Here is a 26,922-nt window from a genome sequence, read left to right as displayed (position 1 = left end):
AGCTATTGGCCAGAATGGCCACTCTGTAGTGTCTGGGGCACAGCCCAGTATTTATGACTGATGATAGGTTTTTTTGTCTTCTCACCTCAGTCTCCCTCCATCCGTCTGTGGGATAGGCACTTCCCAGCCTTCTGTTTTCAAGGCGCTGTGACCCAGGTGGTACCTCTCCCTGAACTGTAATTGCATCTCTGGTTGAATCTGAATGATGGATATCTGTCCTCCCTGAACCCCAGTGAGTATTGACCATCTGCACCTGTCGCTGCCTTAACGGTGAACTTCTGGAGTCTCTCTGCCCGCCTCTTCTGCCCTGCTCCTCCTGTGAGAACAAATCCATCCACATGATGCAAGTCTCTGCAAGCCCAGGCAGCTGAAAATATTTCTTCCCGGCTGTGGGAGTCTTATCGACTCCCATCTATGCTTGTAGAGAGAAGAGATTCATCAAACTCTCTTCGCCCTACCCTCCTTTCACAAGCTATGAGAGGGTCTCTCCCAATTGGGAAGGAGCACAACCCATAATAAGCAGGGGTATCATGAATTGAACTACTCTCTGTGCTTAATGCTATTGTGTAATCAATGTGGTTAAGTGCTAGGGATGGGCCCGGTTAATCGAATGGACATTAGTATTTGATTATTTGCGAGTGTACATGTGTAGGCCTATTTTAACATTGAAAAGGCTTAGTCTGAATGAACTAAAATGATCCATGAAGTGACATTCTTAATTTAATAAAACAACAAACTTTTTCATATAAAAGACACATTAATATTAAAAAAGACACACTGGTAGCCTTCACACATTTCACGCGTGTAAATCGGTAGGCGATGTGAACAAAACCTTTAAACAGGTCAACATTCACAAAGCCGCTGGGCCAGACGGATTACCAGGACATGTACTCAAAGCATGGGCGGATCAACTGTCAAGTGTCACTGACATTTTCAACCTCTCCCTGACTGAGTCTGTAATACCTACATGTTTCAAGCAAACAACCATTGTCCCTGTGCGCAAGGAAGCGAAGGTAACCTGCCTAAATGACTACCGCCCCGTGGTACTCACGTCGGTAGCCATGAAGTGCTTTGAAAGGCTAGTCATGGCTCACATCAACAACATCCTCCCGGACACCCTAGACCCACTCCAATTTGCATACCGCCCCAACAGATCCACAGATGACAAAATCTCAATCGCACTCCACACTGCCCTTTCTCACCTGGACAAAAGGAACACCTATGTGAAAATGTTGTTCATTGACTACAGCTCAGCATTCAACACCATAGTGCCCACGAAGCTCATCACTAAGCTAAGGACTCTGGGACTAAACACCTCCCTCTGCAACTGGATCCTGGACTTTCTAACGGGCCGCACCCAGGTGGTAAGAGTAGGCCACAACACATCTGCCACGCTGATCCTTAACACTGGGGCCCCTCAGGAGTGTGTACTTAGTCCCCTCCTGTATTCCCTGTTCACCCACGACTGCGTGTACAAACACAACTCCAACACCATCATTAAGTTTGCTTGGTGTCCACATCACCAACGAACTATTATGGTCCAAACATACCAAGACAGTTGTGAAGAGGGCACGACAACACCTTTTCCCCCTCAGGAGACTGAAAAGATTTGGCATGGGTCCCCAGATCCTCAAATGGTTCTACAGCTGCACCATTGAGAGCATCCTGAGCGGTTGCATCACCGCCTGCTATGGCAACTGCTCGGCATCTGACCATATGACACTACAGAGGGTAGTGCGAATGGCCCAGTACATCACTGGGGCCAAGCTTCCTGCCATCCAGGACCTATATAATATTCGGTGTCAGAGGAAAGCCCATAAAATTGTCAGAGACCCCAGTCACACAAGTCATAGACTGTTTTCTGTGCTACCGCGCGGCAAGCGGTACTGGAGCGCCAAGTCTAGGACCAAAAGGCTCCTCAACAGCTTCTACCCCCAAGCCATAAGACTGCTGATCAATTCATAAAATCGCCACCGGACTATTTACATTGACCCCCCCCCTTTTGTACACTGCTACTCGCTGTTTGTTTGTTACCTATGCATAGTCGCTTCGCCCCCACCTACATGTACAGTTTACCTCAACTAGCCTGTACCCCTGCACACTGACTCGGTACCGGTGTATACAGCCTTGTTATTCTTATTGTTACTTTTTATTTTAGTCTACTTGGTAAATATTTTCTTCGTCTTGAACTGCACTGTTGGTTAAGGGCTTGTAAGTAAGCATTTCATTGTAAAGTCTACACTTGTTGTATTCGGCACGTGTGACAAATAAAGTTGGATTTGGTCAAAGCGGCAATACAGTCAGAGGCTAGATATGTAGCCTAGCAGGTGAGTGGGGACATTTCTAATCAATGCATAAAGGAATAGAAACGACGGAAGTTAGACTGTTTTTTAATCTGAAGCTCGCCGTTAATGTTCCATTGTAGGGCATTACATAGGAGAAGCGTGTGAGATTAGTACTCTGCCAATGACTGTGCCTGTTATAGCAGTACGTGTCCCGCGTTGGACTCTATCCGTAATCGGTAGATGGTTCTGATGGAAAGGTTGCCTTGTGCATGGCCCAGCAGTGCCCAAGAAAGTGTTCAATCAAATAGTTTGATGCCACCACCACCCCTTCAAATGAGAAGCCAACAGTGGGCCGGGACATAACTCTCAAGGTGGGTATACATTATAAGCTTAGTCCTGAGTTCCACTCTGGGCTAGGAGTTGTTGTACTTGTAGACAAGGAAGGGGAACGTGGTCTCTCACACACTGACCCCTGCCCGTCCCCCTGCTACAGCAGCAAACAGTTTTACAAAAAAACACATGTATTTCGGATATCCGATATTTAAAAAAAATAAAAAATAAAAAATGTAAATACTAAATGTATTATTCGAATAGTGAAAATATTTTAAATGCCCATCCCTTGTATGTGTGGAAGCCTTTTTGGAGGGGGAGAAAACAAATCCGGTCTGCCATTAATGATAAACAGTAACCAAAGTAGTAGATGGTTTTGTAACAGAATCTTAACTGTCATGCACTTTGTGTTGTGTGTTTAATAATCTGCCAATAAAGATTTGGGAGGATGAGGAAACAGCTCCTTCAGTTGTAATTTAGAAAACGTGACCTTTGTGTTGTGGGTTCAGACCACCCAAACAAGTAAACAGTTTAGTCTGTTTCCTCTCTTTGTTTAGTACTTCTCAGGTCATGGCATCATTGTCGACACAGAGGCCCAGCCAGGAGTCTCAAGGTGCTGAAATGGAAGTCGTTCTGCTCATCTAGGGACAGACAGATGGACACACAGATAGCAAGCTGTGGACAGTCACTGTCTGTAGCTCATACATAGATAATCAAAGCGGAAATAGGAAAGCAGCCACAAACGCAGAGCAAAATGGCCTCATGACAAGTGACAGGAGAAGGAAGGACCGACAGATAGACATTAAAAAGGGCTAATATCTTCTGCTCTTGATCTTTTTCAGTGTTTTCCTGTTCACCTGTTGACCACATGGAAAAAGAGGCCTCGGTTCTTCATGGATCCACCCAAATAAATGGACACCTTTTTTAAGAATCCAACCATTTGCTTTGTGCAGTTTATGTTCAGCATTGTGGAGGTGTGAGAACACAGCCTAAAAAAAAATTCCACTCCGTATCGGTCTGCCTATTCTCTCATATCTGTCTGCCTATTCTCTCATATCTGTCTGCCTATTCTCTCATATCTGTCTGCCTATTCTCTCATGTATAGATGAGAGGCCATCATGGTAAATAAGAATTTGTTCTTAACTGATTTGCCTAAGTAAATAAAGGTTAAATAAAAAAATAAAAAATGTATAATAATACTATGTAAGTAATCCTCTGGGATTTGACTGTTAGGCCAGATACTTGTATTAGCATACAGTCTCAGAGGAGTCATGAGAAAGGGAAGAACAACCTGAGAGCAGAGCGAAGAACTCCCACACGTACTGAAAACTGAGTAATGTCTTACAAATGGAGGACGCCCATTAAACGCTTCCATATCCCCAATAAAGAGTTAATTTATTTGAGAGCTTGTGAAATCCAAGCATGAGCTTTTTGCTGACTCAATTGTGGAATCTTCCTGTTTTTGTCACATCCATTTTAACACGGGACTTCGCTGAATCCTGTTTTCACTCCCCATGAGTTGGATCAGCTCAGAGCCATCTTGTTGGATTCAGCTGAAATCACTGCAGAGCGGCTCACAAAAGCATGGAGACTTGATGAGCATGTGGGCTGCATGACAATTACTCTCTCCCTGTGTGTCGTCGTCGTGTGTGTGATGAGAGCGTGGGGAAAGTGGGATTAGAGCAATGAGTAAAAATGCCGCATGTGGAATATCAAATTCAGTTTAATGCCACGTGAATGACAGGCGGTGTAAGTTTATGGTCCAACTGTCATGAAACTTGAGAGAATCTCTGCAATTTAGTTTTACTGAAGTCTTGCACAAAGCTCATGATTTGAGGGAGTCCTCGCAGTCACATGCCCATCTTCTGTCACTTTGTTACGTTTTGGCTGTGAAACTTGAGGTTGTTGCTGCTTGCATAATTAAAGATGATGGAAATCCCAGGCAAGAGCCTAGGAAGCAGAAGTGCCTTTCATGTAAATCCGTTTTTAGGCTTGACATTGAGTGTGGGATAACATCTTTCTGGTTGGTCTTCAGCCTGCTGTAAACGCACTGTGCTGGTCGATGACCGGGAGATGGAACTCTGATATGTCATTTCTGGCGTTTTCTTTGTGGACACCTAAACATAAAGCACTTAAGACGTTGTCTTGGTGCTTTGTCAGTCCTGAATCACTGACCTTACAGTGAGAGAAACAACAACGCTCTGTACATTTCTGTGAAACGGCACGGGGGTGTAATATGAACGACACAAACCGGATGTGTCTAGAAAACATTACAAACTCCTAAACTATCAGGGTGGTCGAACAGAACACTAAACCAACAAACTAGTGGGGTTGTTGTGTATTTAATTTCTGGCTGTGTTTCCTGTTCTAAGTTTCCACCACAGTTTACCAGTCCCCAGAGGTAGATGTGCTTTGTTTGCCCTGAACACAAACCCATAGTTCCAGCTCACCTTTCCATCCCTCAGAGTATGAGAGGAAGAGATTGCCCTAGCTAGCAGCAGTTCAGGAAATGGCCAATCCCATCCACTCATTGGCTGCAGGGTGAAGAGGAGTGGACTGACTCTCATTTTAACAGGAGGTGTTTCCCTTGTCAACATGACATTTGATTTAATCCCCTCTGACATCAGATGCTCTTGTGTAAAGGACTGGGGATGTTATGTCACAGGCATGAAGAGTTAAGCCTAAACAGACCTGCTTTTTTTTTTTTAAGGGAAAAAAGGAAAGATCTGAGCTTCAAATTCACTGCTTGGTTTTATGGGGGGGGTGAACATTTGATATTATGTATCTTACTGGTAGGGTGGTTCGTTGAAGTCTGTTTTTTTTCACAAGCTGTCTAGACCGCATAGGAGGGCTAGATCAGCTTAGTCTTCACAATATACACTAAGGGTACAAAACATTAAGAACACCTGCACTTTCCATGACAGGCTGACTAGGTGAAAGCTATGATCCCTTATTGATGTCACTTATAAAATCCACGTCAATCAGTGTAGACGAAGGGGAGGCAACAGGTTAAAGGACGATTTTTAAACCTGGAGACAATTGAGACGTGGATTGTGTATGTGTGCCATTGAAGGTGAATGGGCAAGACAAAATATTTAAGTGCCTTTGAACGGGGTATGGTACTTGGTGCCAGGTGCACCGGTTTGTGTCAAGAACGGTTTGTGTCCAGCCAACTTGACACAACTGTGGGAAGCATTGGAATCAACATGGGCCAGCATCCCTGTGGAACACTTTCGACACCTTGTCTATAGATTTTACGCAGGGGATGATTGGATGTCTTTCTCCAGGTTTTAACTTGTCTTATGTCTATAATGATTGACTCTGCTTCTTTCTCCCCTCCCTGAGGTAATTGTCGTATTGTACTGCTTTAACTTTGCTCAAAAGTGGTTGCCATGGCAATTTCATAAGTCATTGATGGTGCATCAAAATGTGATATCACTTGCCGTGGCTGCATCGTAGAATTCAGTTTGACTCTTTGTTCAGAGATATTCTCCTCATCTGTCCTTGAAGATTCTCCACTTCAACTGAGACATTATGTTGAGTAAGCCTAGTTTCTGTTGATGTAGCCTAGTTATTGCTGCAGCCTTACATGCATGACACTCAAACTTCTCTTTTGAAATGTTCAAAGTTTTGGTTATTACTGGAATGGCCTGGTCTTGGCTCCATTAGTGTTGAACAAGCTAGATGTTTATCAATGCCAGAGGGACCCTTTGTTTGGCCTTACCCCAGACCCACTCCCTATACAGATCATCCTGGCAGATGTACTGACTTGCAGGAATGATGGGAACTCTGCTACGGCTGCAGGAAACCATGTAGCCATTGCCTTATATGGCGTCTGTCTGAGAACCACAACTGAACGTACCTGCTTTAAACCTACTGTAGGATAATGGCAGTGAAGCTTTGAAATCCTGCAATACAATGTTAAAAGCCAGTCTGTTTGACCAGAACGTCTCCTTTGATACGCTGCCCCCGGGCCTCCTTCCATCTTGCTTGTACAGTTCCTCCAACTGCCTTATAATGATGTCATCATGTAATCGGCCTATTTACTTTAGTTTATAGCTCTGAAGGACTCTGCATGGAGCCTGTCCTCCATCTGATGGTGTGTGTGAACTGTAAATGGACTGTCCTTCAACAAGCTGCTGTACACACGGAACGCTCCTCCAGTTTGCATGTGTTCAGCTGAGAGTGACCATATGGTCACCAGGCTATTGTTTGGGCTGGCTGTCTGGCTCGGCAGTCTCTCAGTCAGCAGGGAGGCAGTGATTGTGACGCCTATTGAACTGCTCACAATGGGAGGGAGTTGGAGAGAGAATATTTATTATTTTAATTATGTTAATATTGTAATTCTCCAAAGTAAGCTTTGGCAATATGTACATTTTTACGTCATGCTGATAAGCAAATTGAATACAGAGAGAGAGAGCGAGAGAGAGATGCTGTAGTGACCCCTGGTGGTGAGGTATTTGTTTCCCAAAGGGGAAAGAGGTTAAAAGTAGTGACAACTCCTCCTTAGACCTCCTTAGATTGTTGATTCAATTGATTACCCCCCCCACATGTATTGAGCAACAGTCCCACTCTCACCAGGTCTTCAGTTCCTACTGAGTTTCTTGAGTTTCACTGTTGATCCAAATTTAATCGCATTCTAATCTAAAGGACAACTCAGACTTCTAAAGGCCTACTGGTATCAGTTTTTAATAGGTAGCTAATATTCAGAATGTTTATGTAAATAATTAGATGATATGTGCATCAGAAATTCAGTGTTGTATGTTGCCACCTCGAATGCATTTGATTCTACTTGGGAACCACTCTAGCGCAGTGGTTCCCAACCTTTTTTGGTTACTGTACCACCATCTGAATTTTTCTCTGCCTGGAGTACCCCTGAAGTACCCCCTCATGTGCATTTTACCAGTAGGCCTATGGTCTCATGAGTCTTCTCAAGTACCCCCTGTGGATAGGCCAAGTACCCTCAGGGCTCCTGGTACTCCTGGTTGGGAACCACTGGTCTAGCACTAGCTGGGAGGCAGTAGGTCTTTGTGATTGCCAGGGCGGCTCCCCCTATAATCTCCGGCCTCCATGAATGGGCAAGGGTTGATCTCCTGTGTCAGTGCAGCCTTTGTTAGCTCTGGCGTGGGGCTCTGGGCATTGCTGACCCATTCCTCTTGGTTGCTATGGACTCTCTATAGGGAGGCTTTCTGCTGTAGCTCAATGCTGCCTGTTTAGTAGCATCTATCCCTGGCAGGGTTGATGCAGGGTTCACACGCCTACCCCGTACGTCTGTCTGTCTGCCGTGCTGTGCCGACCCCTCTTCCTCCTCCTAACCGCTTCCTCTCCTCCCCTTTGTCTCCCTTCAGCGCCGGCATTGCTGTTGGTTTCTATGGGAACGGCGAGACCTGTGACGGCGTGAACAGGCTGACGTACTCCTTGCGCCACGCCAACCGCACTGTGGCAGGAGTGCAGAAACTGGTAATACTCAGAACTCCCATTGAAACAATGACACCCCAGCAAAATCTCTACTGTCACAGCCATAACATGGGCTGGGCCCACCATTCACAGTCATCATACTGTTGATCACTATAAGGAGCAGTGATTCCCCTGCTAACCCCAAATAGATACAATATAATTAACACTATTGATTTTGTCTATCCCCATAAGGAATGGGTTGTTTGTGACTTTAGGTGTCCCTCCCTGTGCCTACTACCTAGGTATCAGACGGCACGGGCTCCCTGAAGCAGACAGTGGATGGCAGTCTGGGGCAGCTGGAGGGCCAGTACGCCAAGCACACAGACTATCTGTCTATCATCCAGAAGCTGCAGGGCCAGCTGGACGAGCTGGTGAGGCAGATGGTGGAGATCCCCTTCTGGGGAAACAGAGACATCTCCCTGGAGGAGCTGGCCGTCAACATCGAGCTCTACGACTGGTACAGGTGAGAGATGGGCAGACTGGGAGACTCAATATATGACATCTCATGACATACAATTTCTATTGTTCACCAAAACCATTACCAGAACCGAGGCCTGTTTGTTTTAGTACATCGTTTGTCTATTGTAGGTGAATGTAGTTGGAGTTTGTTTTCCTGTCATGTTGTATGATACATTGCTTGTATTTCAAGTTGGGTATTAGGGAGTTTTTATTATTAGCTACTTTTGCTGCTGCCTCATTTACATACAGGAGCTCACAGCAACATGGGTTTAATGGAGTGTGAACAGAACTACACAGCTTCCACTCTGAGAGGAATCCTGCACTACAGGATTAGCAGTTTACATGAACAGTACGTCATTCCTCGTAGATTGATGTTCATGCTGGTGTCGTGCTGCAGAATTCCACTGCTAGGCCCTTTAGAGAGAGAGTCATCTCAGTTGATACTCAGAAAAGGCTAATATGAACCACAAGAGACCTCATATTTTTCTGGGGAAACCCTTCAAATGAACCATTTTAGTGGGAGGAGACACTGGATGAAACACACAACACAGTCCTCCCTCCTGTAACTCGTGTTAACAACCCTGCAGTGTAAGATATCCTAAGTTTATATATCCTCAGTACATTTCACAGTTGGATAGTTGGTCTCCTGGTGAGACCGTCCAGCCAGCCAGTCAGTGATATTCAGTTGGCTCTGTATGAATGTGAAAGTCGTTAACAGAGATGACTGCAGTCAACAGTGGAAAGGCCTTTACAGTTTAATCAGTCTGATTCAGCAGCCGACCCTCCCTGCTACTTCCTCTCGACATCTCAAACACTTCCTCCCTCAGCATCTCGCAGGGGAAGTGGACTTCAAATCACGTCTCCTTCTTGTTTGCTGTATGTTTGAAGCCATCCCCATGTTTGTATCTTTTTGATTTCTTTAGCAGTACCAATGTGATTTGTACAGTGGTCATAGAAAACTTCTCCTTCTTGCTGTACTGTGCTGCGTTTGTCAGCAGGTGTTGGGGTTTCTTCAGTCAGTTGGTCTATAGTTCTGTTGTGTTTGTGGTTGTTTGTGACTGTTGTTATTGTTGTTTTCCACTTCAGGTGGCTGGGCTACTTAGGCCTGCTGCTTTTCAACATCCTCATCTGCCTGCTGGTGCTGTTTGGCCTCATTCGCAACTCCAAGGGAACACTTATTGGGTAAGTCCTACCATGTGAGGGAGTGAACCAAAAAGAACTGTGGGGAGGGGGACCATATTCTGCTGGGCCATATATTTATAGCAATTGTCATGCTATTGAATTATTTAAACAAAATGAAAGCCTCCATTACATCATTACATTTAAGTCATTTAGCAGACGCTCTTATCCAGAGTGACTTACAAATTGGTGCATTCACCTTATGACATCCAGTGGAGCAGCCACTTTACAATAGTGCATCTAAATCTTTTAAGGGGGGTGAGAAGGATTACTTTATCCTATCCTAGTTATTCCTTAAAGAGGTGGGGTTTCAGGTGTCTCCGGAAGGTGGTGATTGACTCCGCTGTCCTGGCGTCGTGAGGGAGTTTGTTCCACCATTGGGGGGCCAGAGCAGCGAACAGTTTTGACTGGGCTGAGCGGGAACTGTACTTCCTCAGTGGTAGGGAGGCGAGCAGGCCAGAGGTGGATGAACGCAGTGCCCTTGTTTGGGTGTAGGGCCTGATCAGAGCCTGGAGGTACTGAGGTGCCGTTCCCCTCACAGCTCCGTAGGCAAGCACCATGGTCTTGTAGCGGATGCGAGCTTCAACTGGAAGCCAGTGGAGAGAGCGGAGGAGCGGGGTGACGTGAGAGAACTTGGGAAGGTTGAACACCAGACGGGCTGCGGCGTTCTGGATGAGTTGTAGGGGTTTAATGGCACAGGCAGGGAGCCCAGCCAACAGCGAGTTGCAGTAATCCAGACGGGAGATGACAAGTGCCTGGATTAGGACCTGCGCCGCTTCCTGTGTGAGGCAGGGTCGTACTCTGCGGATGTTGTAGAGCATGAACCTACAGGAACGGGCCACCGCCTTGATGTTAGTTGAGAACGACAGGGTGTTGTCCAGGATCACGCCAAGGTTCTTAGCGCTCTGGGAGGAGGACACAGTGGAGTTGTCAACCGTGATGGTGAGATCATGGAACGGGCAGTCCTTCCCCGGGAGGAAGAGCAGCTCCGTCTTGCCGAGGTTCAGCTTGAGGTGGTGATCCGTCATCCACACTGATATGTCTGCCAGACATGCAGAGATGCGATTCGCCACCTGGTCATCAGAAGGGGGAAAGGAGAAGATTAATTGTGTGTCGTCTGCATAGCAATGATAGGAGAGACCATGTGAGGTTATGACAGAGCCAAGTGACTTGGTGTATAGCGAGAATAGGAGAGGGCCTAGAACAGAGCCCTGGGGGACTCCAGTGGTGAGAGCACGTGGTGAGGAGACGGATTCTCGCCACGCCACCTGGTAGGAGCGACCTGTCAGGTAGGACGCAATCCAAGCGTGGGCCGCGCCGGAGATGCCCAAATCGGAGAGGGTGGAGAGGAGGATCTGATGGTTCACAGTATCGAAGGCAGCCGATAGGTCTAGAAGGATGAGAGCAGAGGAGAGAGAGTTAGCTTTAGCAGTGCGGAGCGCCTCCGTGATACAGAGAAGAGCAGTCTTAGTTGAATGACTAGTCTTGAAACCTGACTGATTTGGATCAAGAAGGTCATTCTGAGAGAGATAGCGGGAGAGCTGGCCAAGGACGGCACGTTCAAGGGTTTTGGAGAGAAAAGAAAGAAGGGATACTGGTCTGTAGTTGTTGACATCGGAGGGATCGAGTGTAGGTTTTTTCAGAAGGGGTGCAACTCTCGCTCTCTTGAAGACGGAAGGGACGTAGCCAGCGGTCAGGGATGAGTTGATGAGCGAGGTGAGGTAAGGGAGAAAGGTCTCCGGAAATGGTCTGGAGAAGAGAGGAGGGGATAGGGTCAAGCGGGCAGGTTGTGACGGCCGGCCGCCCAACAAGACGCGAGATTTCATCTGGAGAGAGAGGGGAGAAAGAGGTCAGAGCACAGGGTAGGGCAGTGTGAGCAGAACCAGCGGTGTCGTTTGACTTACGTGTCAGAAGTTTTATCTCAAGTATCACTTTGTTCGCCCGTTGCAAATTACTTTTGACTGTACACTGAACAGCCTTGTCATTGCGATTATGTGAGACGAATTCACGCTTCCTAAAGTGTCAGCCAGTCACAGTCCATTTGGCACGTGCATTAAAACTAATCTCTCAGAAAATTCCTCTGTCTCAACTCTTGATAACTCTGCAGGAAAGTATGTTAAATCCTTTTTTTAAAGGCTTCAAGGACACAGGCTCATCACTGCCTGTCCTCTTCAGTCCCTCCCCTTCTATTTAATTTAATGATCTGTGACTGTGGATACAGCGGGGTCAGTTTGGGAGGCTCATTATCATGTTGGTCAGTTCCAGAGTGTTGGGCTTTATGGTTCCCCCAGGTCCTGCTCTCCTATCCCTCCTATGTCCTTTCATCTCACGCATCCTCAGTGAATCAGACCCAGGTCATCCTCAAGCCCTGCCCAGGGACCAATGAAGGGGTACTTCCTCTAACATAATTAACCCTAACTCTCCTTGTGAGATGAGGGAAACATTATCCCTGTGGGTGTTTAGGGTTGAAATCAAGGTCTCCCTTTTCATAGCTCAACATTAAACCCTCCAGCATTGTATTTAGATCAGTCATAATGTGTAATAGCCATCGTTTGGTGTTAAGGCTAAGCAACTCCCAGTCCAAGGCAATGTTCCCTCAATTTTTTTGTGGCATTGAGAACATTTTTGTCTGCTGAGAGCAAACTTGAACGTTATGAAAATTCCAGTGTGTGTTTAGTGTGTGATCTGAGGCTGTACCCAGTTTTTTTTTTGTTAGTTTTAACAGTGGCCAAGTGGGAGATGACAAGTGATCATAATGTCGTTCTACCTGAGTGGCCTACCGTAAAAAAAAAAACAAAGGAGAAAATGCATCCCATAACATTTTAGCATGGAAATAACTATTGAAATAACTGTTCTATGATACAGGCCTACATCCCATGAGACTTTTGAAAACATGCAGGGCCTGACATTAACCTGTTTAGCCACTTGTCCTTCAGACAAGGAGGTGACTGGAAGTGTTGTTGTATTGTGTTGAGGCCACTTTACAAAATAAAAAGTTCTGTTACCTAAATCCCTTATTTGTTTAGGAAAAACATTCCCTTGACCCTTGCTCTTAACGTGACGCATGTATGCATCGCATGCACATGACCAATAAGGCCTGACCTATAGCATATCATAATTACATCAATCAATTAGTTATAACAAACTCTGAACACCGTAACACATGGCAGCAAAAGGGATGCAGAGGACGTGACAAATAAACTTGAAACCGGAATGTTGACTGGTTGCTCAGGAGGTAAAGGGGTAGTCAAGCGTGTGGAATAAATTTCAGTAGTTATGGAAAATACTGGAGATCAAGAAAAAGAAGGTAAGGAGCAAGCACCGAGTGCCTTATTTTATTGAACTAAAATGCTTGATTTGCATTTCAAATCATTAATGACTCGTATGCTATATGATGACATGAACAGCTGAATGATTGATACACTGCTGTAGCCTATATAACTATTGAAATCTAGTCCTCAGTGAGTTACGGTATTAAGACCAAACAGGAAGGCCAACAGCTCGATGGTGGTTATACAATACTGCCATACTAAGCCTACTAATGATAATGACATTACTTATTATTATTATAATGATGATCATACTAGTAATAATAACAATGAGATCAAGAAAAAGGAGGGTTGTTATTATTATTATTTTTCATTATTATTATTGTAAATATAATTTTTCTGACAATTTGGAACCGTGTAAACACTAAATAAATGATAAATAATACCAGAGGCTATTCTAACAAAAAAAATATGTAAAAACTTTATTACAGCATAGCGTAGATTAAAAACAGCCCAATTTGTGAAATTGTTTATCCGACTTGTTGTGGTTGCGTGAGGCTTGGTGCTTACGGAATCAGTAGGCTATTAAGCAACCACTCAAACAGGCAACAGAAGCAGGATCTGTCTTATTTCTGTTCGATATATATGGATGATTTATAAAGCCGATCCCATATAACATTTAGGGCTATTGATTACAGACCTAATTAAGATGGCGTTTCCTCTCTCCTCACTTTTCTTAGACAATTAAGGCAAGGGCTGTTTTCTCGTCTCCAAACTCTGCTGCTGCCTCCCACATATGTTGCTTTACTTTGTTATTATGCACATAACAACATGGTTTAGGAAAAGCACCAATTCAATAGCGTACTGACATTTCAGAACCACGGACAGCGACCTCTATCCAACTCAGGAGAGAGATCATTTGTTATAAAGTAATATTATTTTTATTAGTGTTGCACCTTTGTTGTTATGTAATATAACCATATACAATTTCAGTAGCACTTCTTAGTGATGGACTGTGCCATCCACACGGCCTCCACAATGGATTAGTCCACTCAGACAGGTGCCAATCAGAAAGATGTCTTGTAAACAAATAAAATAAATAAAAAATCTCGGTCGACCAAACAATCAACCAGTCTACTAAATGGGGTCAGCCCTAAAATGTGCACGCAGATACATGCGGTTCTTCACTTTGATCTCAAAACAAGTGCATCTACTCGCCGTCACCCGTGCCTGTCAATGCAATAGAATCCTCCTCCGATGCGCTCTGCCTATAACAAAATCTCAGACGTTTTTTCCCCCTGGTATGTTGCTTTGAAAGGGACAAATTATGTTGATTCGATCACAATTCCCACAGTAGAGGGAAACGTTGCTAGTGTAAACTAATGGGGTGAATCTATAGTAAACTTGAGTGAAGTTCAATCTCGTGCGTCTCTGTGCGGGCTGATATTTCTTCTGGGTGGCAGTACTGTTCTAACCTCTGTCCTCGCTCTCTCTCTCTCTCTCTCCTTCCGCAGAGTGTGTCTTCTGGGCATCCTGGCTCTGGTTATTAGCTGGGCCTCCCTGGGCCTGGAGTTGGCTGTGTCTGCCGTGAGTGTCTCCATGGGAACATGGCTCTATATCTCTATGTTGAGGCTTGGAACCCAGAGCTCAGTCCAAGTAGTGTGGGAGTTAGAACCTGTACAACCTTTTACCTGAATCACTGCAGTGGGCCAGCTGACACTGAACAAAATAGAATGTTTGGCATGAGGTACTATTATCAGTATGATTCATGAAGTTAGGGTTGTTAACACTTGCCAAGTTTATCTAGGGACAATTGCAAGGCAGACTAGCTACTACAATTTATAGCTGGTACAGTGTGCCGTTCATTGTGCGCAGCATGCCTTTATCAAATATTTAGGACCCAGTGGGATCTGTCTTCATGCAAATCCCCCTCCCACACCATTTCAAATGGATAATGCCCTCCCCTGCGTATGATTCAGAGATGACCCCCCCCCCCTGCCTCGTCTTCCTTCCGTGACACGATGATGCATGTGATCTTTATTATCTCCTGATGGAATCCTCTAGTGAGACTGATTATCCTGCAGACTAAACATTCTCATTATTCTAACTACTGTGTTGTTGGGAAATGTCCCGTTGTGCTTTCTGACTGTTTGTTTTTTCCCAGCGTGTGACTGTGTTTTACTCCGTCTCTGCAGACCTCCAGTGACTTCTGCGTTGCTCCAGACATGTTCGTCACCCAAATGACCGAACAGTATGGAGTGCTCAATAAAGGTGAAGATTCATTAAGAGGAATCGTCAGTGTCTTAGATTTGTCACGTTTATTGAGAGATCGATCATAAAGTGAAATCCAGACACTGCTCTCTGTGAGATTCACATCTAACTCTACTTTTAAGTTGTTTTGTGTAAGAACGCCGAAAGGCAGGTTTTTGTTCGATTTCTCAGTCACGTAAGCTTTCATATCCTGTTTGTTTTGGAGGAGAACCGTCTGCTGACTATGAATTGCGTTCTCTCTTCAACTTGACAGAATACTACAACAGTTGTCGAAAATCGTTGTAGGGGGAAATGCATAACACCAATGAAAAGTGTGGCTTTAACACAGTCTGTTTGTTTGTTTGATAAAACGAGTGTTTCTTTTGTCGTGGTACTCATCTGGAGGATGTTTTTGATAGCTCTGACAAATGATTGGATTAATTCTCTTCAATAGCATGCACGCTGGGATATGGTGCAGAAATAATGACAGAACAACGACACAAATGCCAAAAGTGCTTTAATATTTGCCAGACAAGCCCAATCACTTTGATGCTCAATCAATTCCCCATCCCACCCTGGGGAGAGAGATAAACCTTTTTCTTTTCTCTGGCCAGCGGTGAAATGTATTGCTTTCAGATTTATGGACCAGGGCTGGGGTGCATGAGCTACCTCCTCAAACCTGTAATAGGATTCAATAAATTACCCCCAGAGCATCTGTGGCCGGGCAGACAAGCCAGGGGTGACTGGCTGCGCTGAATTTTAAGTGCCTAATGCGACCTGTGGCGTAATTGGCCAAACTGGTCCCATGATGAGGAGAGAGATGGAGCCAGGGGTGTGTGAAGTAGTGTGTGTGTGTGTGACTGAGATAAGACCAGTGCAGGAGGGGGGTGAGGAGAGATGTTATGGTGAAGCAGGCAGAGTGGGTGGGTGGGTGTTTGTTCCTACTACAGTTGAAAGTACTGCATCATTTGACACAGTCACCAGTAGGGCTGGGAATTGCCAGGGACGATATAATCACGATACTTAGGTGCCTTCCGATTCTCACATCTCACAAGGGAGCCACGAGAAAACAACAAGTTTTGATCAGTCATGGAAATAAAAGTGCTGAAAACAAATTGGCTCCATATTTCACAAAATAAGCTATGAAGTAAAAACACCTTTATTGCAATATTGTCAAAACGATACGATATATCGTCAGAAATAACACTATGTAACTGTATCGATTTAACAATATTTTTCCCCCATCAATAGTGCCCAGTTAGTGTCATCCTTTTTCTAAATCACCACTCCAGCTTTCCCTCTCCATTGTCAAGTCATTGCTGGAGAGAATAGAGCTCTCTACCCTGTCATTGTGAATGCCTCTCTGTCTATTCTCTTTAGGAATACTAGAGGAGGCGCTCCAGTAAGGAAAGCCTACATTAACTGTAGATCCTGGCTAGTGGAACTGTTGTTAAGACCTACAGTTGAAGTCGGAAGTTTACATACACTTAGGTCGGGAGTCATTAAAACTCGATTTTCAACCACTCCACAAATTTCTTGTTAACAAAATATAGTTTTGGCAAGTCGGTTAGGACATCTACTTTGTGCATGACACAAGTCATTTTTCCAACTATTGTTTACAGACAGATTATTTCACTTATAATTCACTGTATCACAATTCCAGTGGGTCAGACGTTTACATACACTAAGTTGACTGTGCCTTTAAACAGCTTGGAAAATTGCAGAAAAGGATGTCATGGCTTTAGAAGCTTCTGATAGGCTAATTGACATAATTTGAGTCAATTGGAGGTGTACCTGTGGATGTATTTCAAGGCCTACCTTCAAACTCAGTGCCTCTTTGCTTGACATCATGGGAAATCCAGAGAAATCAGCCAAGACTTCAGAAAAAAAATTGTAGACCTCCAGAAGTCTGGTTCTTCCTTATGAGTAATTTCCAAATGCCTGAAGGTGCCACGTTCATCTGTACAAACAATATTATGCAAATCTCAACACCATGGGACCACACAGCCGTCATACTGCTCAGGAAGGAGACGCGTTCTGTCTCCTAGACATGAATGTACTTTGGGGCGAAAAGTGCAAATCAATCCCAGAACAACAGCAAAGGACCTTGTGAAGATGCTGGAGGAAACAGGTAAAAAAGTATATATATATCCACAGTAAAAACGAGTCCTATATCGACATAACCTTAAAAGGCCACTCGGCAAGGAAGAAGCCACTGCTTCAAAACCACCATGAAAAACCCAGACTACGGTTTGCAACTGCACATGGGGACAGAGATTGTACTTTTTGGAGAAATGTCCTCTGGTCTGATGAAACACAAATAGAACTGTTTGGCCATAATGACCCTCGTTATGTTTGAAGGAAGAAGGGGGAGGCTTGCAAGCCAAAGAACACCATCCCAACCGTGAAGCACAGGGGGTGGCAGCATCATGTTGTGGGGGTGCTTTGCTACAGGAGGGTCTGGTGCACTTCATAAAATAGATGGCATGAGGGAGGAAAATTATGTGGATATATTGAAGCCATCATATCTCAAGACATCAGTCAGGATGTTAAAGCTTGGTTGCAAATGGGTCTTCCAAATGGACAATGACCCCAAGCATACTTTCAAAATGGCTTAAGGACAACAAAGTCAAGCTATTAGAGTGGCCGTCACAAAGCCAGACAAAACCTAACTCAGTTACACCAGCTCCGTCAGGAGGAATGGGCCAAAATTCACCCAACTTATTGTGGGAAGCTTGTGGAAGGCTACCTGAAAAGTTTGACCCGAGTTAAACAATTTAAAGGCAATGGTACCAAATACTAATTGAGTGTATGGAAACTTCTGACCCACTGGGAATGTGATGAAAGAAATAAAAGCTGAAATAAATAATTCTCTCTACTATTATTCTGACATTTCACATTCTTAAAGTAAAGTGGTGATCCTAACTGACCTAAGACCTATTTTTACTAGGATTAAATGTCAGGAATTGTCATAAACTGAGTTTAAATGTATTTGGCTAAGGTGTATGTAAACTTCCGACTTCAACTGTATGTGCATCACCTCATCTCTGTTCAGTACAGTATCTTCACACACTGCCTTGAGGCTGGACCTGGGCATTCAGTGGTGTTACTGTGTTCTGTTTTTCCTGCGTGTTAACATGCCTGTGTGTTTAAAAGCAGAACTGGAAATGATTGCAAACGAATGTAAGGTGGTTTTAGACTTCAAAGCGAGCTGAACAATTGTGGCATTGCAAGCCTTGATTTTAAATGGGTACGCTATTGGTGATATGACTCTGCAAGAGTCTCTTTCTCTTCAACATGGTGTCCAGTACATGTTTGTGACCCCTAAGAATGACCTTGCCTTCCACCCCTAAGGTTGTTGTTCTCAATCTGCAAAATGTCACCATTTTCATTACCTTTATTCCGTTCTATCCTTATTTCATACCTGTCACTCGGCATCAGGAGAAATGGCCGCCCTGGACAAGCCATTGGTTTTATTGCTGCACACGATTTCCTGTTTATCTTGCCCTGGTAAACGAACGCTACAGGCTATACAGTGGGGAGAACAAGTAGATTTTCTGGATTTTTGTTTTAGATTCCGTCTCTCACAGTTGAAGTGTACCTATGATAACATTTACAGACCTCTACATGCTTTGTAAGAGGGAAAACCTGCAAAATCGGCAGTGTATCAAATACTTGTTCTCCCCACTGTACCTCACTCTGCAGCAACTGAGGTCTCTGGGAATCATTTCAACAGCTCTGGTTCCATTCTTCATGTTATCTGTTGTTCCTCGCTGGCTGTAATGTGTCTATCTTTACTGCCCTGTCCGAGCCCCAACAGAAAGGCTGTTCTATTCTCCCGCTTTCTGCTTAATGTTTCGGCCATTGTTTCTCTTTTACATCACTCTGCCATTGTGGTAGTAAAATCCTGAACCGAATGATTGAATCTTCCACAAAGATAAGTTATGAGTCTGTCGTCTCTGACTGGCTGCTTTAAACACTATTACAAGCAGTAAATGAGAGGTCTTCTATTCAGCCTGTTGTATATGGCCATCCAAGGATATCATTGAATGAGCAGTTAATTTCCCTTGTCAGTGCCATAATTCCACTGTTTATGAGACTCACAGGGGGGGAGCTCAGTTTAGAGGAGCTACAGCAGATGTGAACTGGCCCATCCATAACCAGAGCAGACTTGCTCTTCTCTCTACCACTCTGTGTGTGTCTGTGCGTGGGTGCGGTGCAGTATATCCGGAACCCATTTGACTGTGTGGTAATCAGTGAACGTCACAGACCAGTGTCACATCAGAAATAGGATGCCATGTGTTATGTTGGTGGTGCTGGTGATATTCTCTATGATTAATACTGGGGACCAGAAGTAGAGCCACTCTGATTCAAACCTGCGCTATGTTTGAGTCACGAACTCCCAAATATCATTATTTATTCAATTGCATGAGTGTGTGGCCCACACAGTGTGGGTGAGAATACATGTCTCCTTCTCACACTGTCCCAGATTGAGTTCCCTAAAGCAGGATACTGTTAATCCTACTGGTACAGTGTGCCTGACCGTGCTGCTAGCTAACCCATTAGCATTGTTTACGGAGCTCTGAACTGTCACCATCGACCCAGGTTCTGTCCCAAATGGCACCCTATTCCCTATATAACGCACTACTATTGACCAGGGTGTAAGGTAGGGTGCCAATTAGAGACGCAACCCCAGTCTCCCCTCCTCACAAGACCCCAGTCTCCCCTCCTTACAAGCCCCCAGTCTCCCCTCCTCACAAGCCCCCAGTCTCCCCTCCTCACAAGCCCCCAGTCTCCCCTCCTCACAAGCCCCCAGTCTCCTCTCCTCTCACAAGCCCCCAGCTAATCGGCAGCCATTGATTACTCTGCAGGCCCTCCCAAAGATCATTATTCACCCTCTTCAGTAAAGCAACCCCAAAAATATCCTTAGTCTGTCTGTCTCTGGGGAAGCTGACCTGAGATGATACCACATCACTGTAAGTTATGGAGTTCCCAGCTGACATTCAGTAGGCTGGGCACTGCTTCAGGCAGTGGCATATAAAGGCTATGGGATATCAAGGTCAGGGAATAGAAATACCATCCAGTAAGTCACCATGGTAGTGAATGAGAGGACCTGCTTTCACAGGGGAAATGGTTGGAGAAAACATGATGTCCTCTGTGAGAGTGTGGTAATGCAATTCACCTTCTAGTAGTGTTACTGTACTACTAGAACTAACTAGACTGAGGTTGTCTGCGGTACTGCTCACATCATCTGATCCAGGCCTGTTGTGTGTGTTTTTCCACAGACATTTTGCAGTACTACATGACATGCAGTGTGGGCCAAACCAACCCATTCCAACAGGTAGGCTACTTCAAACAGACTTTTACTGGCCATCATATTTTAGCAAAGCGCTTTGATATAGGCCTCACAGGCAGCAGGGATGTGTTGGTTTTCTAACATGTTTAGTATTCATATCTTTTTCAGTGTATGCGTGAATCAGGCTAACGTGTAACTTTGATGCGGGTTATAATTTATCTGATCTATTGAGGCTGAACAGTGAGATGTCTCATCTAGCTAATGCGTCTCGCTACCTTGCATACTGTATAAAGTATGCACATATCTTCTCTCATCTATGACCTCCGAATGACCTCTGCGTGTCAATGAGATGATCCCATTGGACGAAAGGAAGGGCGACGATGATCATATGCGGCCTTTATAGATTCATCTGTGGACTGCCGTCTCAGATGAACATTTCACACCAACGCCTCGGCCTTAAAAGCAGCAGCTTTAACCCAGCGGGTGAAGTTGGTGTAAATGACATCGTTAGAACACGTTCTGCCTGCTGGCAAGAACCTGAGTCTTATTAAGAGGAGTATGACTAGTCAACCACAGCTACTTCAGAGGGAAAATATCATCTTTTCACTTAGACTTTGTAGCTTTTAATTGACTAATTAAGGTGTCGCAAAACATTGATGTACAGTAGATGTTTACTGACAAAACATATCTCCCAGAAAAGCTTTTTGTTCAAAGAATACGGGTCAAGGCTGCAAGACTGTTTTTGGGTCACAAAAAGCATATTGTGACGTACACTCTGTACCAGTCCACCTAGAGAGGAGTGGTCTTGCTGGGTAAGACAGAACAGAGTGCACACTCCCTGTGCCTTTCATCTTTTAGGCCAAATGTCAGCTTTTCCCCGGAGGTGTAAATGTAGAACTGTGAAACGGCCACTAAGGCCATTGCCAGTGTATTAATGTGATTTGAAGACCCTACCATAACACCCTATCCGTGACTTGCTTTTAATGGACTGTAGTATTTTATTCCCCCCTCTTCTCAGTGCAGCACAAGCCCAGGCTAGCTATCACAGCAACATCTGTTAAGAAAAAGGGTTGATATATATGTAATATATCTCACAGGTACCAGGTGTCAATGTGCCGACATTGGGTTGAGTGTAAAGGGACATATTTGACCATCAGAAAGGACTAGAGTTTGCTAGCATGGTTTAAAATATATATGTATATATATTCTGTGTTAGGGTCAGGAGGTTTGTCACGAAGACATTGAACAAGTAGTGCAGTACTCAGTGCCATGTCTGATACAGGCGGTCGTGTTTCCCCTCTTGTGTTGTAGAAGTTGTCTGGGAGCCACAAAGCCTTAGTGGAGATGCAGGACGACGTGTCTGAGCTGCTCCGCTCGGCCACCAGAGAGTACCCCCAAACTAAGGTGAGCCTCCTGACATCTGTCACTTTACTTCCTGCTGTGAATGCCACCTGCCAGAGTACTGATGCTAAACACACCCTGCCTTCCCCCTGGTCTGGACACACTGTACTATTGTAGCAGTTCTACGGGTTGCACGGTGCACTGAATGGAACCAGTGGACCAAGAGGCAGAGAGAGAGGAGACGAGTGCACCTGGTCACAAGAGTCTGCTGCCACGTCACCTTTGTGTTATGCTCCTGTTACTTTCACTGGCCTCCTCTGTACAGCCCTGTGTTGTATTGTCCAGCGCTACTCTTTCCACTGTGTGCACAGAGCATACTTCAGTGGGACAGTGAAGAGAGAAAATGCTGGGGCCTCCCGGGTGGTTAAGGGCGCTGTACTGCAGCGCCAGCTGTGCCATCAGAGACTCTGGGTTCGCGCCCAGGCTCTCTCGTAACCGGCCGCGACCGGGAGGTCCATGGGGCGACGCACAATTGGCCTAGCATCGTCCGGGTTAGGGAGGGTTTGGTCAGTAGCGATATCCTTGCCTCATCACGCACCAGCGACTCCTGTGGCGGGCCGGGCGCAGTGCGCGCTAGCCAAGGTTGCCAGGTGCACGGTGTTTCCTCCGACACATTGGTGCGGCTGGCTTCCGGGTTGGATGCGCGCTGTGTTAAGAAGCAGTGCGGCCTGGTTGGGTTGTGTATCGGAGGACGCATGACTTTCAACCTTTGTCTCTCCCGAGCCCGTACGGGAGTTGTAGCGATGAGACAAGATAGTAGCTACTACAACAATTGGACACCACGAAATTGGGGAGAAAAAGGGGGTAAAAATTCAACAACAACAAAAAAAGAGAGAGAAAATGCTGAGTTCACAGGAACATTTCACGTTCTATTGGGCTACCAGAGATGTAGAACTCCATCAACACTCATCAGCCCTCATGTCCCAATTAGTCATTTAAAATAGACCTCTGGACAGACGCTGTTCTCTGCCGGCTGTTACAGCCCATAGGAGAATCCGGACGTGGTTTGTTATTATACCTCGTGCAGACAGACGGCGGTATAGCCTAAGTTTGAGGTTTGTGAGGAAGTACCTTCATTTCAATGGGATGTGGTGCGCACCATTAAAAACATGGAGTCTGTCTGCACGAGGCGTCAGGGTTGCTGACTCTCTTCTGGTTTGGGAGTTTTCTCAAAGTTTTGCCGACTCTCTACTTTTGTTGACGTCATACCAACCTTCTTTGCTAGTGTAAGTAGGACACGAAAAATTAAGTACTGCCAGTATCTCTCTCATACACACACACACACACACACACACACACACGCTCACTGAGACAGTGGTCTGGCCTAATTTGCTGTGTTAAATGTAGACCTGGCCCTGTTTTTAAAGTGTTTGTGTGTTTGTGTCTTGCAGGGGAATCTAGAACAGATCCAGGGGGTGCTGAACACCACAGAGATCGGCCTGCATCAGCTCACTGCCCTGGTGGACTGCCGAAGCCTGCACATGGTGAGCTGCCTTCCTGCCTGGGACACCAGGGGGACCATGGATAACATCCTTACTCCACAGGGGATGTCGTATGGTCTCTGTGTTGCGTGGTCACGGTCTACATGTGTACATATCCCTCTCTGGGATGTGGTTGTTAGTATGTACGGTACATTTGGTGCATGTCCAGTCCGATGATGTTGGCAGATGTGTTTGCAAGCTGTGTCTAAACGGTCCAGTGAGTCGTTGTGTGACCCGCAGTTGGCTTTCCCTCTGCCTGTGTGATGGAGAGGACCATGTTCACAGTTCACACTCCTGTGCACGTGCGTCTGTGCTCCGCTCATCTGAGCTCAACTCTGCTCCACTGCTCTTGGTTCAACCCTGTATTCAGACCTGCTCCTCTCTGCCTGCAGTGCATCCGCCGCCCTGGGCTGAGCTGCATATCTCTCTGATCTGTAGTAGCAGCCCTACCTGACAACTCTTCACGTCCTCCTCTGTTAACCCCTATGTGGCCGGTGCCCACTGTCACACTGTCAGAACCCTGCCTGGGTCTCACTGTTCCTACTGTCACTCCCACTCTCATCCCCACCACTCACAGCCCTCACAGCGGAGGGCAGGAGAACCTGAGCCAATCAAGCAGTAGCCCAGGAGCTCACATTCAGCCGAAACCAAGGCCACTTTCAGTAGCAGATAGAATGTCATGACGTGAATAGAGCTGACGTGGTTTGTTCTTCTACAGAGAGGGATGTTTGTTCTGCATCGTATATTTCTTTCTAAACATTGTGCTGAGCGTGACCCAGGAGGATGGGGTAATGCGCCTGCCTCTACATCACATGTAAACATGCTGTACCTAGAGGGAACAACCAAGACGTCTCTCAGTGCAAATGCAGGAAGCCGAAGCGGTCGTCATGAAATGTTTTCTTTAAAAGCTGGACAATATTATTCCCAACTTACTCTGCTTTGGTCATGTTGAATAGCACTCCCGGGTATTGCGCATGTCGTCAAGCTACTTCCTCTCGATAATGACTGTAATTTGCTTGGCTCTGAAGCAAGGCGCTGGAAAAGCACCGTCTTGGTCTGCTTTCTCACTCCTCCACGCCATGTATCATTAAATAGTCATGTCTAACCTCCCTCCCCCCAGTATGTGTGTCAGATAGGGCGCTGTGTACAGTAACCCTGTGTAGCAGGCAGGCAAAATGTAGCATCTGTTTGGTAGGTTAGTTGTATTTCTATGACGTGATGTGAACCTCTAATCTGTGCACTAGTTGTCATAGATACATGGCAACGAACCAGACAGTAGTGATGGGAGGAAAGATCCATGCAGTTACATATCGGGGTATTATTTTTGAAAAGATAGCGCATAGTTTTGACAGTATCACAGTATTATCTGTGCGCTAGTTGTCTGTACCTGCACCAAAACGCCACTATTTGTCCTTCATAGTTTTAAATAGGAAGCCCATTTGTTTTCAGCACTTCTTTTTCCATGGCTCTATCTTGTCCCTCTGCAGCAGCAATGTTTTTGAATGATCGCCTCGCAATAAAGTCACAGTATCGAATCGCAGTACAGATTACAATTGTGAGGTTCCCAATACATCGTCTTGGCACCTAAGTATCGCCCTACTAGACAGTGGAGTATACTATGTGCAGACAGATCTGTGACCATGTTAGTGGTATTGTGTCCAGGCATTGCAAAACTTCTCATTTGCTCTTGCACAATTGCATCAATGTTCTGTCGTACAGGCCTACTGTACATGGATGGATGGATGGGATGGATGACATCTACTAATGATCTAACGTCATTAACTGTGTTGTGTTCCAGGATTATGTCCAGGGTATAACAGGGTTGTGTTATTAACTGTGTTGTGTTCCAGGATTATGTCCAGGGTATAACAGGGTTGTGTTATTAACGGTGTTGTGTTCCAGGACTATGTCCAGGGTATAACAGGGTTGTGTTATTAACTGTGTTGTGTTCCAGGACTATGTCCAGGGTATAACAGGGTTGTGTTATTAACTGTGTTGTGTTCCAGGATTATGTCCAGGGTGTGTTTATTAACTGTGTTGTGTTCCAGGATTATGTCCAGGGTATAACAGGGTTGTGTTAACTGTGTTGTGTTCCAGGATTATGTCCAGGGTATAACAGGGTTGTTATTAACTGTGTTGTGTTAGGATTAGCCTAACTGTGTTGTGTTCCCTGGAGGATTATGTCCAGGGTATAACAGGGTTGTGTTATTAACTGTGTTGTGGTCCAGGGTATAACAGGGTTGTGTTATTAACTGTGTTGTGTTCCAGGACTATGTCCAGGGTATAACAGGGTTGTGTTATTAACTGTGTTGTGTTCCAGGACTATGTCCAGGGTATAACAGGGTTGTGTTATGATGGACTGGAGGGCCTGATCTACCTGGTGTTCTTCTCCTTCGTCACGGCTCTCATGTTCAGCTCCATCGTCTGCAGCCTACCTCACACCTGGAACAACAAGAGGTCAGAACCCTTCTCCCTTACACACTACTATCCTCCAGTACCACATACAGTCCGTCCAATTGGACCTCAATGCTATTTCTGTTTTTATGTTAGTGCTCCATATCTATGAGCAAAATGGTTCAGAAAATTAACAATGTTTTAGGTATTTCAGGGTTTGAGAAACCATTTAGAATTGCTTCCAATAGAACTCATACATTAGTTAATAGAGCTTTTGCCTGAACCACAGACTGTAGCCTCGGAGGCCCATTTTACATTACACGGAAATGACTCAAATGATAATGATTTGCCTGTAGACAGACAGAGACAATACTATTATAGAATTTAATCATTTTTCTTCCTGAAGAGTTTCTAAACCCCTGACTAAACCCCTGTGTTAGCTGCTTTAAGTCTTCCGTTGCTAGTGTGTAGAACACTGGCAGCGTGTTCCATGGGACCTGGCCAGGAGGGCCCAGCTGCTTCCCCAAGTATCACTTCCTGTTATCCCCCTCTCCCTAATCGTGCAAAGCTTTGCCTAAATCTATTGCAACCATTGCATGGAGTGGTGTAATTTTGGAGGTTGACGTTGTACTTTATGAAATCCATCTGATTTCCCTCCGCTGGGTGCCCCTATCAGCAGCAGATGGATAGGATGAATCATAATGCCTTGTAAGAGAGATGAGAGTTAGCTGTCCCAAGCCACGCCTCCAGTTTAACTCCACTATGTAATTAGCAGAGTTCTGAGGATACTGGTGGATATGTTATGTTCTGCAGTTTTATCTCAGCTCGCTGTTCCTGTTACACAGCAAAGGTTTTTTTAATTTTTTTATAGGAATGCATCTTCTAAATGACATATAGTTGTTTGAGTAATAGCTCATTGTTGTAATGATGCATGTAGTTCTTAATAACCCAACATTAAGCTTTACTGCTTTTAATGCCATAAGCCATCCCATTGATATGTTGTATATATGAACACGGCAATGTTGGAAATTAGTTACGCCCCCCCCAGTACATACTCTGTCTTCGTAATGTTCTGTATGGGTGAATGCGTGCTGCCCTGAATGGGATGATGTCATTAATTA

At 45.1% G+C, this 26,922-nt stretch overlaps 1 protein-coding gene across 2 annotated transcripts in view; it reads left to right on the top strand.

Moving 5' to 3' along the window:
- Nucleotides 1-26,922, top strand: part of LOC115104166 (protein tweety homolog 3-like) — a 71,284-nt gene that overhangs the window by 33,719 nt on the left and 10,643 nt on the right. For both annotated transcript variants that reach the window (XM_029625414.2, XM_029625415.2), the window contains exons 3-11: nucleotides 7,964-8,075; nucleotides 8,315-8,535; nucleotides 9,618-9,713; nucleotides 14,494-14,566; nucleotides 15,175-15,250; nucleotides 20,515-20,570; nucleotides 21,837-21,929; nucleotides 23,318-23,410; nucleotides 25,728-25,864. In XM_029625414.2, the coding sequence (XP_029481274.1) occupies nucleotides 7,964-8,075; nucleotides 8,315-8,535; nucleotides 9,618-9,713; nucleotides 14,494-14,566; nucleotides 15,175-15,250; nucleotides 20,515-20,570; nucleotides 21,837-21,929; nucleotides 23,318-23,410; nucleotides 25,728-25,864 (957 nt within the window). The remainder of the gene's footprint in view (nucleotides 1-7,963; nucleotides 8,076-8,314; nucleotides 8,536-9,617; nucleotides 9,714-14,493; nucleotides 14,567-15,174; nucleotides 15,251-20,514; nucleotides 20,571-21,836; nucleotides 21,930-23,317; nucleotides 23,411-25,727; nucleotides 25,865-26,922) is intronic.

The sequence above is a fragment of the Oncorhynchus nerka genome, linkage group LG26 (genome assembly GCF_034236695.1).
Source record: "Oncorhynchus nerka isolate Pitt River linkage group LG26, Oner_Uvic_2.0, whole genome shotgun sequence".
Classification (NCBI taxonomy): domain Eukaryota; kingdom Metazoa; phylum Chordata; class Actinopteri; order Salmoniformes; family Salmonidae; genus Oncorhynchus; species Oncorhynchus nerka.
Note: the sequence above shows the minus strand (reverse complement) of the source record. Positions and strands in the feature narration are given on the sequence as shown.